The sequence below is a fragment of the Anser anser genome (genome assembly GCF_964211835.1).
Source record: "Anser anser genome assembly, chromosome: 16".
In the NCBI taxonomy this organism is placed as follows: Eukaryota; Metazoa; Chordata; class Aves; order Anseriformes; family Anatidae; genus Anser; species Anser anser.
Genome location: NC_139737.1, coordinates 3,982,506 through 4,000,296, shown reverse-complemented (window position 1 = coordinate 4,000,296; position 17,791 = coordinate 3,982,506). Strand labels below are relative to the sequence as shown.

The window sequence follows — 17,791 nt, the reverse complement described above, 5'->3', positions numbered from 1 at the left end:
TCACCTGCTTTTAAGGAATTATTTTATTTTAAAGAACTTACACAGGCAGGAAATTTGGACACATATGACCATCAGGTCACTTCAGAAGTGTTCATAGTTACGTGCCTAACTGCGAGCACAGGGAATTGAGCACGCTGGCTACTCCTGTACGGCTGCAGGTCTTCTCACACATATGAAGTATGTTCAGGTTCCTCCGTTGAAGCCAACACATTGCAGAGCCTGGGGAAGAGCAGTGCTGGTTGTCCAGCTCATCCCCCATGGGGTGCCCACCACACACAGGGTTCACTGCCAGCCCTCCTGTCTTGAAGCTTTTCCATAGCTCAGCAGATATCATAGAGCTACGACACAACACAATGGGGAGACCAAAAGACTGATCTGGGCTGACCAAATGGACTTGTCAAGTGGCACATGAATTCATGATGTTCTCAGGATCCCGACCCAGCCCAGACGCTCCAGCACCAGTTTTATGCCCATGAGACACAGGCAACTCACGTAGCCTGCAGTGCTGCTGCTAAAGGGATGCATAGGGCTGTCGGCTGTTGTAAAGCACTGATGTATCTGTGCAAAACTGTTTTATTATATAAATGTACGCGTTTCTTTAAGAATGCACCTTTTGTAGGCAGTTCCAGCTGTTTTAAAATCTATGCCTTTATTTAAAAGATAGCATTGCTAATTACACCTGACAATCAAACAGTCTGCAGAAAGGTATCAGCTACCTTTTCTTACTGTTCATGCTGTAGGCAAGAAACAAAGGTATGTTAGGCAAGAAAGCAAATTAAATGTTCAAAGGATTCTTGTCTAAAACTTGAAAATAAAAGGCTGTGCTATCAGATCAGAATTTTAACATATACTGTTTCCATTGGCTCCTGAGATGATAAAATCTTTTATGGTTGAGTATAACCATTGTTAAAGGTCACTGCTGCAAAGGCTACATCATTTAGATGAGTTGAGATCCCATTTTGGATAAATTCACAATTTTTCTTCCTAACAAGGAGATAGTATCAGGATTTGAATGTACAAGAGTGCTGGGTTACAGATTAAAGGCTTTTGTGTTCTGGAAACCACACTATGCCAGATTTCATGAGTTTCAGTGAGACATGCAAGTCCCCAAAGTCAAGTAGGTTGATTAAAGTGGTTCTTTATAGCCTTTGAAATACAGATAAAGTACAACTTTCCTACACGGGGTTAATGTACTTTTTTTTTTTCCTTGACAAGGCTATATGCCTTTCCAAGGACTTAATTTTAATCTCTTTTTAAACCTTTCATAAGAATGTTGTAAAAAGCTCCTTTGTGTTGTAATGCATTTTTATAAAATATCTAAATTTCTATGCAAACTTCAAGCCTCATTCCATAAGATATATTTATCTGGAAATGGCTATCTTACAGCAGAGTAGTGTCTTGTGTCATCATTTCTCTGGCATCTTTTCAGACTGTCACAAGAATGTAACATCTGATAATGAAGAAAATTAGTGCTCATTGTCAGACATGCGAACTTTTTTTTTTTTTTAATATCCTTTTACTATTGCGTGCTCTTGTCTCTGAACTCCTGGCATGTACTCGAAGAGTCTTTGAACCAAGGTGAAAGCTAGACCTGCATGTTCCTTCCTCATGCCAGAGATGCTGAAATGAGAGGGTTTTCATCTGCTGCTTCTGAAAGAAAGGATATTACTTTCTTCTCCTCTGTTACTGCATTGTCTTCATATTCAGAGAGTAAATCTTTTAATTTAATTCAAAACTAGTCATTACTCATGATTCTGAAAATATTACACCTGTAAAGAAAAAGCCCAAAGCTAGTGGTTGTTGCCAGCTACAGACACCAAGTGGATGCTGTCTGCACCCCATCATAGGATCATATTAGAAGTGTGAAAGTTTAGGGCTCACTTTTGTGTTTCTAACTCCTTTTGGTCTTCTTTTTTTAAGATCTGTCATCCAGTGTTCTTGTAGAACCGTTCGGTAAGCAAGCCTGGCCCCACCACGCCATGTGTAGAGCCTTGCCCCCAGGTTGGAGAGCTCCTTTGCAGGCATGGGGGGCATTTTAGTGGCATGAACTGCTGAAGATGAAGGCAGAACTTCCAAAAGCTGGTGAGATGGTTGTCATGCCCTCGGCTGCGTGAGGCTGACTCGTGCCAGACCACGACAAGCCAGTGCCTACAGCCTCGGCAGTTCATTTCTGATTGAGCTCTGTGACAGCTGGGCCTCATACCAGTGGAGAAAAACTGCGAGCTGGCAGGAGTGCGTTGGGCTTTATAGATAACGTTTGGGGAAAGATTTGCCACATGGCATTTAACTAGTCTGAAGTAATATATGTGTGCGTGGATTGACTGTGGAGTAGACCCAAATGAGCATGGAGTTGAACCAGGGATGTTGCGGTGCAGGGTCTGCTGTGGGCATGAACCTGAAAAAATCAACACCAAACACAGGGGCTTGCTGCCTCGGAAATGCAGAGCCAGACACTGAGCTGCTTCAGAAAACCATGCAGACTTCGGCACTTAGAAGACAATCGTCATTCAGGAGCACACAAGAGTAGTTCTTTAATGAAATGTGATTAAGAAATTCACATTTCAAAATCAATTTGCATGCAAAGTATGGTTGACTTTATGTATCAGATCATTTTTTTCAGAATACAGAGTTTCAAGTGCATTTGTTGCCTCTTTTGCACCATGGCCAAGGTGGAGGAAGAACCTGGAGTTTGGCGTATTGCTGTCACAGAAACTGATAGCCCAATGCGACTGTGCAGCGTAGATTGGGCAGGATAACTTGCAGATCTTGTACAGTCATCCATACAGCAAACAATATTGGAAATTAAAGGTCAGAGAATTGATAGTAAGGCTTAAGAAAACAGCAATTAGGCATCTAGGAAGAAAAGCTAAATTACCAGTAGTAGGAGTAGGGGGAAAAAAAAAAAAAGAGGATTATTGATCTAAATATCAAGTTGGCAGATACACAGAGTACAATCTAGAGGTTTTTTACACCTCTGGGCTTATTCAACCCCCACAATAAAAAATGCAGGCCTATAAAGATGGAATAAGAAGCAATCAATTAGGTTGGCATTTGCTTGTTTCCGTGCTGCAGCTGGGCAGGCACATCACAATTAATGATTTATTAGGAGATTTTCGCCTTTTTTTCCATTTTACACAGATTGCTGCAACCAGACTGCAGTGGCTTATTAATTTGCGTGCTATTCAAGCGTCTTTGTTAAATATCATGTGGAAAAGGTAAACATTTGGCTCACACACCAACACTTCAATGGGAGTATGTCACAGTTTACGTAGGCAAATGCAGCCTGGCATGCAGCTCTGGGCGTTGGGTTCCCCAGCTGCACCTTGCGAAGGTCCCTCAGGTCCCCAGGGCTTGCTGTGTCATGGGGTGGCCCAGCAGCAGAAGGCAGTGAGAGATGGACACCCAGTGCCACATGCCCACGTGTGCTTGTGCCCTCTCCTTTGGGCTTCTCTCTACCTAGGGGGCCCAGAAAGAAGAAGTAACACTTTGTGGTAATTATAGCTGTCCAGGGAAAGACTCAGAATCTTATATGAGAATGAAGATGCCCTTATTCTTCTAAGTGAATCCATAGCTATAAGTGACAAAACACTCTATGCTTCTATGCAATCCAGATTTCATAACCTGCTTCTGCCTATAACAAATTTTGTGTCGTCATTAGGAAACGCAACAAAAAAAATCTTTCTTGCAGCTGCTCATATGGACAAGTCATTGCTTTCACAGCTTTTTATCAAAAACAGCTAGGAAAAGGTATGAACATTGGAAAAAAAGGAATTCCCTTTAGAAGAAAGCCTGAATAATTGTCTCTGTATTCGTCTATCTCAATTCAACACCTTTCCTAGGAGTGGCTGCAGTGAGCTAATTGGTTTTACTCTGCTGTGCATGGCTTCACAGCCCAGGCTCCAGATTTATAGCACAAAGTCAAGTCACTGTGTGAATTCATCATTTGTCCCCCCACATCAATCCCTGTCTCTTCCTGAGTGATACTGGTCTGCGTGTTTATATGCTGTCAAACACTGAATGAGACAAAAGACAAACTCAGGAATTAAACAATTTTAGTAGAATCTGATGCAACCAGAATATCAGAATGAATTATTACCTTTTCAGCAAGACATGAGTTCAGACAGGTCAGCTCTAGAGGAATGAAAAAGACTTTTGCCAGCACATGCTTTTATGGTAAAAGGGACAAAAAAGACACTACAGAATTTAAGAGTTTAAAAGCATACCAAGTTCAGAACAAATTCTTATCTCAGAAGGGAAACAGAGTGTGTAACAATCACTCATAGAAATCCTTGCGAATGGTCTTAAAAAAAGCACTCTGGAAATTAAGGACTTCAAATAAAACAATTGAAAGTGAAGCCAAATGAATTACAGGGGAATATGAGTAAATGCTACAAGTATAGGTCAAGTGGTGTTTTATCAATGTTGTGTTTACTCCAGCAGCTCCTGCGTTGCCCATTGTTTTACCTTGTTTGAATAGATATGCTTCTCTTTATTTAAAATCAATTGTAATCTTATGAAAGAAAACTTACAGCAGAGGGAATGCTGTAAAGCAGCACAGTGAAAGATGGCATTGTTCATTATCCTAAATTACTCCAAGGTAGGGAGGGAATGATATTAAAGAAGTGTGGGTAGCTCTGAGCTGCCATCCTTCCTTTAGCAAATGTAATTTAATGTCATTACTTAATTTTATTAACGGTAAAGACAATTGTGGACAATGCATGTTACAGCATTGACTTACACTAATGAGAGTGGGGGAGTGTTAGCAGGAGGAAAGATGGGCTACATTTTGGATTCCCAGTAGCTGCTGATCCAAAGATGATAAAAAGTTGTTCTCTTGTTTGTGGTGCATCTCTCCAAGATTTGCTTCTTGACATGCATAGCTTTGGATGGGTCTTTTGATTCTTGAGTAGGTATTGTTGTCATCAGAAAAATATTTAGCTTTATGAGCATAATAGACAATATTTACCCTTAGTGCTGAATAGAACTAAAAGAACTAACTAATGCCTAGTAGGCATTACAACTGGATCAGCTCCTGGACTCCTCAGTATATGCAGAGCATTTTGATCTTTACACTAATAGAAAAGCTTTATAGAGGGCTATGATCTTCCTCTAGGCTTTATATTGAGATGTCCTTGTGGACTTATAATTTTGTTTTTGTACCTCCTACATTTAAAATATGTCTTTACTATATTGCTACAGGCCAAAAACAGGTGTTGTGATGGCTTTTACAAAAAGCTGCTCTAAAGTCTGGTGGCAACTGTGTGGTATTTTTCCAGGTGACCCAAACTCATTGGCGACACCTGGATTATGATCTACTACAGGTGTTCAGCAGCCTGCAAGTCTGGTCCTCTTAAATGTCTTAGGTAGAGCTTTTAGCTTGCTCTTAACGAATTAATCCTGTTTGGTTCTGCAAGACGTAAGCCTAGTAGTGGTGGACAAAGAACTGTGGGCCAAGGTCAGAGATTTGAGATAGATGCATAGAGTGCTAAAATCCTTTGAAATTACAACCAATATGATACCTTGATGTTGGCAGTGCCACCATCTCCTAGAAGAGAGTGGAGGCTCATCAACTTGTCATTGCTGGCATGCTATACAACATAAACTTAATGTAATAGGCAATAACTGGTGTGGATTTAGTAAGAGACAATCCTACTTAACTAATCGCCTTGAGTTCTGTTGAGCAGGATTCAGAAAAAAATGGTAATAGGAGTGTACATCTGACATAATCTAATGGATTTTTCAAAAGGCTTTTGATAAATTTCCATATAATTTTTCCCCTGCTTAAACTGTGTGCCACAGAGATTCCAAATTGGTGAAGAGAATGGGTAAAGAACCAGTGAAATCATGGGAAATAAAGAGACAAGAAGAACTGTAGCATGTGCTGGAACTAGAATTACCTCGCAGCTTCCCACTGTTCTTCCCCACCACTCAGCATGGCTGGAAAGAGATGCCATCTGCATTCACTAACAAAAACTTGTTTAGGACAGGTGCATACCAGAAAAGAGGGCAAAATGCCATTCAAGATACCACTAAAAGGCAAATTTAAATCTACATTAACATAGGGCAGATTGAGTATTTTTCCTGGCAGAAGTGCAATAATGTATACTAAATATAAGCACACATAGCTGGAGGACTCCAAAGGATGGGTATGGGTTAGTACTGGAAAGGGACTCTTGTGCTAACAAAGGAATGATTTATTATCATTTACATAACCTGGCATTTGTGCACACCAAAGGCCAGATTTTCAAAATGCTCTGCTCCTACAGTTTGGGGCCAGGCTTTCAGTTGCAGACTCAGAGCCAGCCGCTCCCATCATTTCCCCAGTGTTTAATTTGCCATATGTCAATCAGAGTGTTGATTTGCAAGTGCTGATAATAGGCAATGTTGAGGGATGAGCACATTTGAAAATTTGGGAATGTGTCTTACTGGCAGCTTCTGAGCCCCAAACACTGGAAGTATCCGCAGAGCAGGATCCCTGATCAGCCATATGATAAATCAAGGACTGGAAAGCAGAAAAGAATGCAGATAATGCATCAGGATATGTCTGAGCTGGACATGCTCCATGAAAATCAGTGCTAAATGACAGAATTAAGCACCGGGAAAGGCTGTGGCAAAATCACAAGAAACACTTTAAATAATGAGACAAAAATCAAATCAAGTGCAAGAAAGAAAGAAAATGAAATAAAATCGCTGAAGAAGCAAATGCCATGACGGGAATCTGAGTGAGGCAAAATACCTTGTTTTAAAGGGACATAGTCATCGTAGAAACAGCACATTTTAGTCTGCCATTTTACCCTCTAATGAGAATTAACTCTCCAATTGCTGTAAGTGAATGAGAGTGTCAGGAACATTTTCGGTTTGTTTGCTTCAAGCATTTACTAAAATGTGGGCAGTGGCTGGGTGATAGCGGGCTTGTTCTCCTTTGGGCTAAAACATGAGGCTAGACGTAAAAAGGTTTGGGGAAATATTCAAAGAAAAAGAATATGCAAAGCAGAGGTGAGCAAGGGACACGTTGCTCACTGTGGTCCTTTTCATGGGACTGACGTCCTTGTTGGTGTGCTGGTTAAGGGGATGTAGCCACGAGGACCGACAGAAGGGTCCCACCGTGACCGCTCCTATCTTTTTATTTGCAGTATTCAGGGGAAGTTCCTGAGAACAGAGTGGAGGTTGTGGTTGCAAATTTGACGGTGATGGACCGGGACCAGCCTCACTCCCCCAACTGGAATGCCATCTACCGCATCATCAGCGGGGACCCCTCTGGCCACTTCACCATCCGGACAGACCCTGTCACCAACGAAGGCATGGTAACCGTCGTGAAGGTAAGTGGGAAGCCAAAGCAAAGACGTGTTTGTCACCCTTTAAGCTCACTAAGGCCACAAGGATTGCCAGAGGCCTGCAGTTATTTCATGCCTTCCCTACCTGGGAGCACGAGTGCTTCAAGCGGTTGTTTACCCGCTCTCTCTGTGCAGGTGTCCTGAATGCTTTTGGTTTGAGCTGTGCCAATGATTCTGGGTTTCTCCCGCCATAAGCCTTCATAAACTCTCACATGCCAAAGGCAGCTGCCAGCATCAGAGCCTGACCTGCTCCTTTTTGAGCTCAAGTGGGACTGGTGCCTGGGCTGTCCAGTCCTGCCCTGCTTGGCAGTTCGGGGCAGAAGCTGTGATTCTCCTTTCTGAGCCAGAAATTTGCCAGCTACCTGTGAAGCTGTGGGTAGCACTTCACTGCAGGGGATCAGCCAACTGATCTGTGGGGAGTACAGAAGGCATTTCAGGAGGAGAGAATTTCTTGGTAACAGAAGGGAAGGAGACAGAAGATATTCCTCTTTTTTTCCTCTGAGCTATTCATAAAAAAAATAAAAAATAAAAAAGCTGGAGAAATGTTCCTTTCCTAGTATCAAGCAATAAACACACAGTGTGGACCACGTCCTCAGTGAAGGCTGCTCCACATGTTAAGTCATCAGAGGATCTTGTCCAAAGGCTCTGAGAAATAAGACTGTAAATATTCACTACTCCTTCTTTCCTCCATCCATTGCCTTTCACATTAGGAGATCACAGACCCTCCAGGTATTTCCACAAGTATCAAATTCTGTTTCTTTTCTTGCCTCTAGAGAACATGCCTTTATCATCATTTGAGAGTTTGCTCCTCTTCAGTTACTGAGACCAGCAGCCCAGGCAATGAATGCTTCTGCAGTAATTACACACGGTCAGAAACTAACCAGGTTCATTCAACATTCCCTGAATCTCTTCCCAGATAAGATGCCTATGGGTGCTCCCACTGGCTACCAAGAAAGTGAAGGCTGCTGTGATCAGTAGGGCCTTGCACTGCACGCGCCATGCGCTGCTCCTGAAATGGATAATAGATGCTGGGATGGACAGAGGCCGCATCTTCTGGCAAGCCTGGCCTTACCTAACAAAAAGTTGTAATCAACTACTTAGGATGGAACGCTGATGTTTAGAGAGCAACTTGATCAAGGAATACCTCCGTGTTGAAAAAAAGAGCCCCACTCCCTTGTGGCTAATAAGTTGCAGTCGTTCTTACTACTTACAGTTTGGGTATGAGAAAAAATGGCACCAGGGAAATGCCAATGAGGTTACACTGGTGGGAACGTGTGAGCGTGTGAGTTTGTCCTGCTCCCTGGCCCCTAGGCTATGTGTGTGTGTCTGCAGATGCCACTTTGCTGAAACTTTAAGGAAGACATCATCTTACCTGCTAGATGATATTTCAGCAGGGTTCTTGTATTTATCACTCTTTATTGCTCTGTAATGACATTTGACAGCCTTACCTGCTGCAACGTTACAAAACATCTTCAGGGCTAGCAGTATTTCTGGACATGCATGTGTATGGATGCATTTATGCATGTAAGTATGCACATATCCATGTGTATGTGTTTTCTCCTTAAACAGAAAACATTCAACAGAGTAAAATGGAACAATTTAACTTTTGTTGACATCAGCAGCCAGTCTGAAATCAAAATGCCAATGCTATGACTGAAAGCAGGGGAGGACTCCTTAGTCTTAATCTAATAAAGTGTCACGACTGTAGTTTAAAGCCACATCAAAGTGAAGAACGGGATGTACAAGATCATCGCTGCCACACAAGAACTTTTGCATAATGAACCGTCCCTTATTCAGAACTTGCAAGCAAAAAGCAGGGCAGATTTGTCAAGGCACCACTGATGCTGGTGTTGACTTTCCACTGCTGTGTAACCCACAGTGATCACAATGCAAAGAACCACCCGAAAATCCCATCTTGTCAAGCTGAGCTCAGAGCTTGAAATTGCATTGAATGTCTTCACTGTATAACCTCACCTTATCCCCCTGGCTGCCCAGAGTTTCTTACCCTTATCAAGCTGAGAGGTTTTTTGGTGTATTTTCAGCAAGGAGAATAAGTGAAAATGCTTGTGATTAAATTTTCATGGTGAAGAAGGGAAGACTCTTAGGATTCCACCTTGTTCTTTGAAATATTTTGTTCTCCGTTAATAAGTGAATATGCTTAAAGGTTAGGGGAATGTATGCACACCAAACTGGGTGGCCAGACAGAGCTTGCTCTTTGTGGCATGGGAGCAGTCTCTTACTGTTTTAATCCCTTGTATATAGGCTGAAAACACAGGTAGTAACACAGTCTCCATGACTGCAAGCAAAGGGGTTTGTGTTTAGGCTGCAGCAGTGGCAGACACAGTGCAGAGAAGGGCATGTCGTGGAGAAAACCACCCCTCCGGCAGCAGTTTGGGGCCAGAAATGCTTCCAGACCAAGAAGCCCTTTGGAGTTCACACAATGCTCATGATGGCCGTTTTGCAGCTTCTCTCAGCAAAACCTCATCTGCTGCTCCAGCCCAATCACCAAAAGCGTAGCATTTCCTTTTTCTGTTCATGCCTTTTCTAAACCATTTCCATATCTGTGCAAGACCCTAATCTTCAAAGAAAGCCTTGATCAAGGAGAGAGTAACTTCGCACACAGCTGAGACATCGCAGTCTGGAAACAATCTCCAAGAGCAGCAGTGGCTGCCCTGTGGCAGCCAGCTGAGTAAAATGTTATTATAAACTCTGCATGGATCAGAGCTGTGAATTTATAATGGAGATGCTTCCAAAGCTTCAGTTATTATTTGCTTCAACAATAACATAAGGCAAATTTGTTCCCTTTAGTTAAAAGTACCTTGAGTAAATGAAGACACGTGGCAAGCCCTCGGCTTCACTCTGCTGCATCTGGGTAGGAGATGGGCGTGAAGGAGGGGAATTACAGGCAAATGTTTCAGAGAAAAGAAAAGATGTGAAACGGGACCCTACCGGGCGCAGCAGGGAGAGAAGTAAATGGGCTGTCCAGTCCCTGTGCTGCGTTTCTGCATCCCTGGTTTTGGACTTCCCAGAAAAGAGGCAAAAGAGGCTTCTCAGATCAGCCCCTGGGTGCTGCCCAGCCTGCCCCAGCTGAGCCCCTGCAGGGACTGGGTGCAGACTGTGGGCAAGGTTAACAAACAGGCCAGCACACATTAAAAAAATAAAGAATGGAGGAATATAAATTAGAGGCACATGAAAGAAATTGAGGAAATGCATTAGTCAAATTGTTTCAAGGCCGTGAATAGTGTTTAAATGGGAACTTTTACCATGCATCTTTTTTGAATGCGGTAGAAGTCCGTGAGTCAGTGCTGGTGGGTGTATTGGGAATCTTTATGCTTCCTTTTATTTATTAAATGTTGGCCCTGCCTGTCAGGAAACCGTTTAGCAATAGGAGCATTTGCACTTCAATTGAATAGAGATTCCACTGTTTTACCTTTTGCCCCTGAAATTTGTTTCTCTCTTGTAGCCTCCTATGATTTGATTTCTCTCCTGATAATACTGTATTTTAAACAGAACAGGGAAGCCAGCTCCTGCTGATGTAAATCAGGATAGCTGTAGCAAAGTCAGTGTAACTATGGCGTTTTACACCAGTGAGGGTACGCCTTGCAGACTCAGCACTGAGGAGATGTTACGCTTCTAAATTCGTAAATTACAGCAAAGCACTTTTTAAGAAGCAGAGGTGTGATCCTGCATAACTCAAGCGTCCCTGGCAGATGATTAGTGACTTCCCTCATAATAATTAGTGGGATGGGTTAGAAATTATTATTATACTGCAGTTCAGTCAGTTGTGCCAGCAAAGGCTTTTCACTCCTTCTGGCTCCTAAGGCACATCACCTTTATGTGCATTTTGAAAGAGATCTGTGGCCGCCCGACAAGTGTGCAAGCCTGCAGGCAACCTCCAGAGATCACAAGGCAAAAGGACGAGAGGTCCCACTGGAAGGGCCACCTGAGCAGCAGGACCAGGCATGGTTCCTTGCAGCTCAACCTTTGCTTATAATCTCACTTAAGAGGAAAAACGAAAAGCAATTCAGGCTCGTGGGTCCACCTAGACTGTCCTGGCTACTTAGTCAGCAGCTTTAAGTGCTAACAGAACCGTTAAGTACTGGTCCGGTTCCTCTGACCAGGCTCTGCCTGTTGCATTTATGGCAGCCCTCAATGGATTTGTTCATCCAGTGCTAAACTAGCACCGGCAGCTTCTGTTCTGGAAACCACAAAGCACTGGAGCAAAACACAACACAAATCCTCCCTGGTGTTTGCAATTTTTACTTTGTGGGTTTTTAACTATTTGGTCCTCCAAATACTGGAAGGCCAAATCCTCACTGGATTGAACCCGTTCAAAAGAACTGGGCTCAGAAGGAAATGAGATGAGGCAATGACTTTGATGTCATCCGCTGTCTAAATCTTGCAGCTTTCAGCCAGAAGGTAGAATTTGTTCTCCGCTTGGCTCAATTCTTGCTTATTTGTTTGTTTTAGGCAGTCGATTACGAGATGAACAGAGCTTTCATGCTGACAGTGATGGTATCAAACCAAGCTCCCCTGGCCAGTGGAATTCAGATGTCCTTCCAGTCAACAGCAGGAGTCACCATTTCAGTTACAGACGTCAACGAAGCGCCGTATTTCCCAACAAACCACAAGCTGATCAGACTGGAGGAAGGGGTGCCCACAGGGACGGTCCTGACAACGTTTTCCGCTGTGGATCCTGATCGCTTCATGCAGCAAGCAGTAAGGTGGGAGACCAGGCAGCCACAGGAGCTCGCGTACACAGGGGGAATTTCAGTAGGAGCTGAAATTGAATTTATGAACTAACTGATGTGGTGTCAGTTAAATGCCTTACAGGTAGTTACAGCCCCAGTTGAGTGCTCGCAGAACACCCCACAAGCTGGTAAACACCCGATCCTCCCTCTAAGAGCCAGGCTCTGGTCCGGGAGGGCAGGCAGAACGGGATCCTGTGTTACTGGATGGCAAAGGGGCAGTTCTCAGCTTCTAGTGAATGCAGTAACTAGCAGGGGTCCCTGTGTCGTTACGAAGACAGGGATCAGAGCTGCACTGTATGAAATGTTTTTTCTCTACCTTGTCATAAAATTGTTGACCTGTGTTGATTTTGAACTTCATAAACACAATATGGGAAAAGACAGCTTTGTTATTTCTGTTTTATAGAGGGGAAACTGAGGCACAGAAGGGGTAGGGCTAGATTTTCACGTGCAATGACTGGGATTTTTCATTATGTCTGGTGTTGCTTATGAAGGGTTTAGCTTCAGCCTGGCTTTAAAAGCACAGTGTGAGCATACTATGCGACCACAGCAGAGGCCTCTTAAACCTACATCAGTTGTGACATTTTGTGTCAGGAAGAGTTTGAAATATTTCACCTGCCACAGCACTGCCTGGTCTAGAAAATGGTTGTTTATTCACTGCCTCGTCTTGTTGTCTTTAGACAGGTATTGCGACTTCTAAGGAGAGAGACCCTCCTAACTAACAAGCCAGTTTTTCTTTTATTCTTGAAATACTGGCCTTTGAAGGGTCTTTATTTCCCTGATGTCCTTAGTAAGTCTGGTTCTTCACAGGAGAGAGCAGTTCCTTTCTGGCTGAATGCTCCCCTGATCCGGAGGTGGTCGCTCTGTAAGCCCGAACGAGCATCCACCATTTCAGGGGAGAGGAATGGCTCTGCTGAGCCCTTCCTGGGATCGCACAGTGCCTGTGCAGGCTCTCGTAAGACTTGCTGTAAATACGAACAGCAAATTACTTGAGCTGATCTTTCCTAATGCTCCCAGGACACATGTTTAGTGAATCCAGGAGCGCTTTGTTTCCAAACAAAAGCACAGTCTCTCTTACCACCTTTTCATCAGGGCAGCCTGATGCCAAGGCTTTGCAAGAGGCAGCAGGATGCTGCTAGTGTCCCGTAGCTATCCAAAGGTACTTTGTTTTTCCTTCATCATTGTCACTGGTAAATTAGGAAAAAAAATACCCTAAAAGCTAAGCCTATGGATCCACGGTGAGCAGTTCTCAGAGAGCTGGTCCAGCTGTTATAGCCTTGCACACTGTTTTCAGAGCTGTGCTTTAAATAGTCTTTGATAAAGTAGAGTTTTTACAAATACAAGGTAAGGAAGCAGGAGCATCTCCAGTAAGGCACAGCTTGGCATGCCAATGTCACACCTCAAGTTATCCTCATTAGCCACAGATGCATTCACAAAGCCAGCTTTGAAACAGGATCCCTGGTCATTTAGCAGTGAAAGGGCAAGAGACTTACAGCAATGATATTAAAAAGAAATGAAAACATCCCAAAGAGTCTAGCTCCATGAAATGTAATTCTTTCCTTTGGCAGGGGCTTGTGCAGCTGTGCTGTTGCTTTCCTGCTCACATGGATTCACGCAGCTCAAGTTTCACTTTGAGTTTCAGCTTCAAATGGCCCATTTCTGGAAATGGTTACTCACCAGCAGCTGGAGGTTCTCCTGCTTGCATATCTAAAGACAAAAAAATTAATATCAAACTATCAGCAGGTCTGAGTTACTCATAAAATAAGCTCATCTTTTGTGTGCTTATTTCAGTGATTTATAGCATGGCCATTTATTAGCTTCCAGTTAAACCACAGGTGATAAGTGTCCATCTTAACTCAAGCCTTATAAAACAGAGGTAGAAATCCAAAGCAAGGAAGCAAATAGAAGCAAAAAAGTAAGCAAGTGAGAAAGGTAAACAGAATATGTTAGTCCAGAAAGTAGATTGTCTCTATGGGCAAGAATCACCAACATCCTCTCCATTCCCTGGTCCCACAAAAGGCTTCTCTTTGTGCTTTTGGACTTTGTTGATCCTGAGATCACTGGTGTCAAATAAGGGCTCTGCTTTCATGCGTCTATTCTTGCTCATAGCCCATGTCGCTGCCCATGGGGAGAGCTCTTACTAATGTGTCCCTTGGCCCTTCCAGCCATCTCCTTGTTGCTGCTCTTTGCAAACCTCCCTTGTGCATAGCATCACCTCACCTGCTGTTTCAAAGCCATATAAAATATTTCAGGAGAGACTTCACCCTTTGGTCCTTGCCTTAATAGAGCTGTGAGTTCCCATTATACTCCTGAGGATGTGATTCTGCTATGAAGGAGTGGTGTGGCCAAAACAACGTTTAACACATCTGAAAACTGCCGTTCTTCCCACGTGGTATTTCCCAACCTGTTGTTTATTTGTGAGCGGCAGAAAACAAGAATGTCCATGGATTTAGAGCACGAGCTATTTTAGGAAGAGCAATATAAGAGAAAGAGCAGGAATCTGTCCTCTAACTCAGGCAAACATATGCAGTAGTCATTTCGGACCCCGTTTCTTCTTGGCTGCAGAGTCCTCAGGCTACATCCACTCCCAGTAGGAGGAAGCTGGCATGTAAGTGGCACTTAGCAGAAAGGAAAACCTTTAAAATGAAAGAAATAGAAAAATTGAATAATTGTAGAGGTCAAAAACCGGATACTCAATTAGCATTTTGTTTGTCAACAAAACCAGTTATCTAAAGGTCCTTTGAATCATGGGTCAGGAGTCCAGAAAAACCTTATTTCAAGCAATATTAAGGATATGTCGGTGAAAAGACTGCCATGTATTTATTTCCTTTCTCTGTAGATACTCTAAGCTGTCAGATCCTGCAAACTGGCTGAACATTAATGCCACAAATGGTCAGATCACTACCGCTGCTGTCCTTGATCGAGAGTCAGACTACATTAAGAATAATGTCTACGAGGCCACATTCTTGGCGGCTGACAACGGTGAGCCCAGGCTTCACATTGTTCATGCTTCAATAAGACTCTAATGTGATGCATTAAGAGAAATGATGCCCTGACAGAGTTGTCAGTATAAGTTATCTTTTTCCCAGGTTTTTATGGTCAAAAATGTGAAAGTGGGACGGGAAATTGCTGGAGTAAATTAAATGTGCACAGTATACAGAGAGTGTTATTAAGGGAAAGGGAGGGCAAATGGAAAATCGATTTGGGGAGTTCAGTGTAGTGGTGTAGCCTGAACTTAAAAAAATATCAAAGAGATGTGATCTCCAAGGGCTGTTGAACACACCGGTCCTGGTAATCGTCCCAAAGGCACTGATCAGAGCATTCAGGAAGCCTTCCATCGGGAAACCAGAAATAATTGCAGGGGATGGCAGGAGGGTATTAAAAATAAGCCAATCCATTGAACTGCTATGGCTTTCATGAAAGGTGTCTATCTGTCATCAGCGCTAGTCTCTCTCTGTCTGTTACCATTTCCGAAATGTCCAGCCATCATCAGAGCATCTGGATGCTGGTGTAGTTTATTATCAAAGTCACCGAGACCAATACAGATCTTCTCACGGAGAAGTTAAGGCTTGATCTTCTCTACTCATTAAAGATCACACAGCACTTTTGGCCAAATTAGCACTGTGAACCTCAGCGCTGGCCTCACTCAAGGGCAAGCAGTCCATTGCTGCCGCAGCAGCTTCCCTGGGCAAGCAGAAGGCCTTCTTCCCCCTCTCCCACCCTCGCCTTTCCCCTCAGGTTGCTGGGTGCTCAAACCAAACCTGAGTTATGTTTCAGCAACAGAATTAAGTCTAGGCTTGGCTGTGGGCACCTAAGTGTGTTGTTCATACCCTGTAGGTGCTTTCAGGCTGGTTTCTGTGTTAGCTGTTGCCATCCCTCAGGCTGGCAGGTGCCGTGTCTGTTCTAAGTAGATATGGGGATGCTTTCAGGGCTAACAAAATCTTGGTTGTTTGGGATTTTCCAGCTTCACTTCAGTCATTGCATCTTGAGTCACAGGGGCAAGGCAAAGTCATGGAAGAGTCTGGGTGCTAAGCAGCAGTACCAAGCAGCAAATTTTACTCCACCTTGGTGCCATCAGTGGTAGGGCTGGTGTGGTCCCATCCCAACCTTCCTCCCTGTGAAGGCAGCTGGGGCAGTGAAATCCAAAATAGCCCCACGAGTTCTGGCAGCGTTTGTCTGCAAGATTCTCAGGGAAAAACAGATCAAATGAGTTGGCTGAGGCTATACACAAAAGCAGTGGTAGAGCTTGAACCCATCAAACTAATCCTCAGCATCGGACCTTGCAAAGCCAGAGCACTTAGGACAAGGTGATGTGGAGTTAACCCCTTTCCCTGGATTTGGTGCTGATGCATTTCAGCATCAGCACCTCCACATCCATCATTCAGCAGCTCAGAAAGTGAGGACCTAGATAAATCTCTTATTCTGAAAAATTAATCTATCACTGGTATATCGCAGCTGTTAAAATGCACATAAAGCAACACCTTATTTAAAATTCTGTCTGGAGTGCTTAGGATAACACCAAAAGTTTCGTCTAGACTAACAGACTCTTTTCACATTTCTCCCAAGTTCCAGCTTCTCCCGCATCATGTACTCATCAAAGAGAGGCTTTGGTTTGGGTGTTTTGGTGGGGATTTTTCTTTCTTTCTTGCAGCAGCAGCATCTTGTTTCCTTAAGTTCTTTTTGCTATTTTCAGTATGTGATAAATAAGCAGTTTAGCCAAATACTCCCTGGAATACAGCAGTTAAGTGTAGAGGTAGCAGTGGTATGTTCCCTTTTTTTAAAAAAAAATACTCTCGTTACTATTTCAATCTTAATTCCAGGCAATGAACCGATTTCTCCACTGAAGCCAGTAGCACTGTGCTAGTTTACTTCTCTTGGGCATAAAGTCCAAGGATCCTTTGTAATACATCAGTACCTGCTCTGTCCACACCTTTGCTCTCTCCACATAAGACAGCTGAAACTATATGAAATGTTACATGGTTTACAATAATCGGACATTAAAATTTTGCTTTTTTTTATTATTATTATTTTATTATTTTTCCTGAGCCTGCCCCAGAGCTGCACTCAGGAACGCGAAGAACCAAAAATACCCAGAACCTGAACACAGCAATACCCAGACACCCACACAAAACTGCATTTGTATGTGAAGAGATTGTAGGGTATTTCAGCCACATGCAAGTTAGTGTCTCTCAGGACTGCTAGTTTGCTTTCAACCTATCTCAGAAGCTGTGGATGTGTGGGGGCCTTGCATTCATCCCAGAAGATACTCTAGGTAACATGAAAATAGCACAATCACTTTTCTTGGTCCCAGAAGTCTCTTTTCTTGTTCAGCCCCGGTATCCTGGTGAGCTGTCTGTTTCTCCAGAAACTTTCAAGGCTGATCAAAGACATTGTTTTAGAGGGAGACCTACCCAGTGCTTACAAGATGAAAGGGTGAGATCAATGAGTGAAGAGCTAATGTAGGAATCATGAAAGAAGGATTTCCAGGGCTCCTTCAGCGTTTTCAAGGCTCCTTTAAAAAAGGAAGCAGAAAGGAGAGGAATATAGGCAGGAAAGCCCATGGATGCAGAAGCAATGTTTGAAAGTCCAGTGAGGGGATGGTTTGTGTAGCTTTGTATCTGGCACTGGGACGAAGAGCCAGAGTTAAAAATACAAGCTTAAAAAAGAATTGCTGAAGAAAAGCTGCCTGGGAAGGGAGGCAGTGGGCAA

At 43.3% G+C, this 17,791-nt stretch overlaps 1 protein-coding gene across 4 annotated transcripts in view; it reads left to right on the top strand.

The window, feature by feature from the left end:
- The window catches only part of CDH4 (cadherin 4), a 660,054-nt gene that overhangs the window by 629,793 nt on the left and 12,470 nt on the right, over window positions 1-17,791 (top strand). For all 4 annotated transcript variants that reach the window (XM_083801443.1, XM_083801444.1, XM_083801442.1 and 1 more), the window contains 3 exons: window positions 7,134-7,319; window positions 11,805-12,058; window positions 14,922-15,064. In XM_083801443.1, coding sequence (XP_083657569.1) covers window positions 7,134-7,319; window positions 11,805-12,058; window positions 14,922-15,064 — 583 coding nt within the window. The remainder of the gene's footprint in view (window positions 1-7,133; window positions 7,320-11,804; window positions 12,059-14,921; window positions 15,065-17,791) is intronic.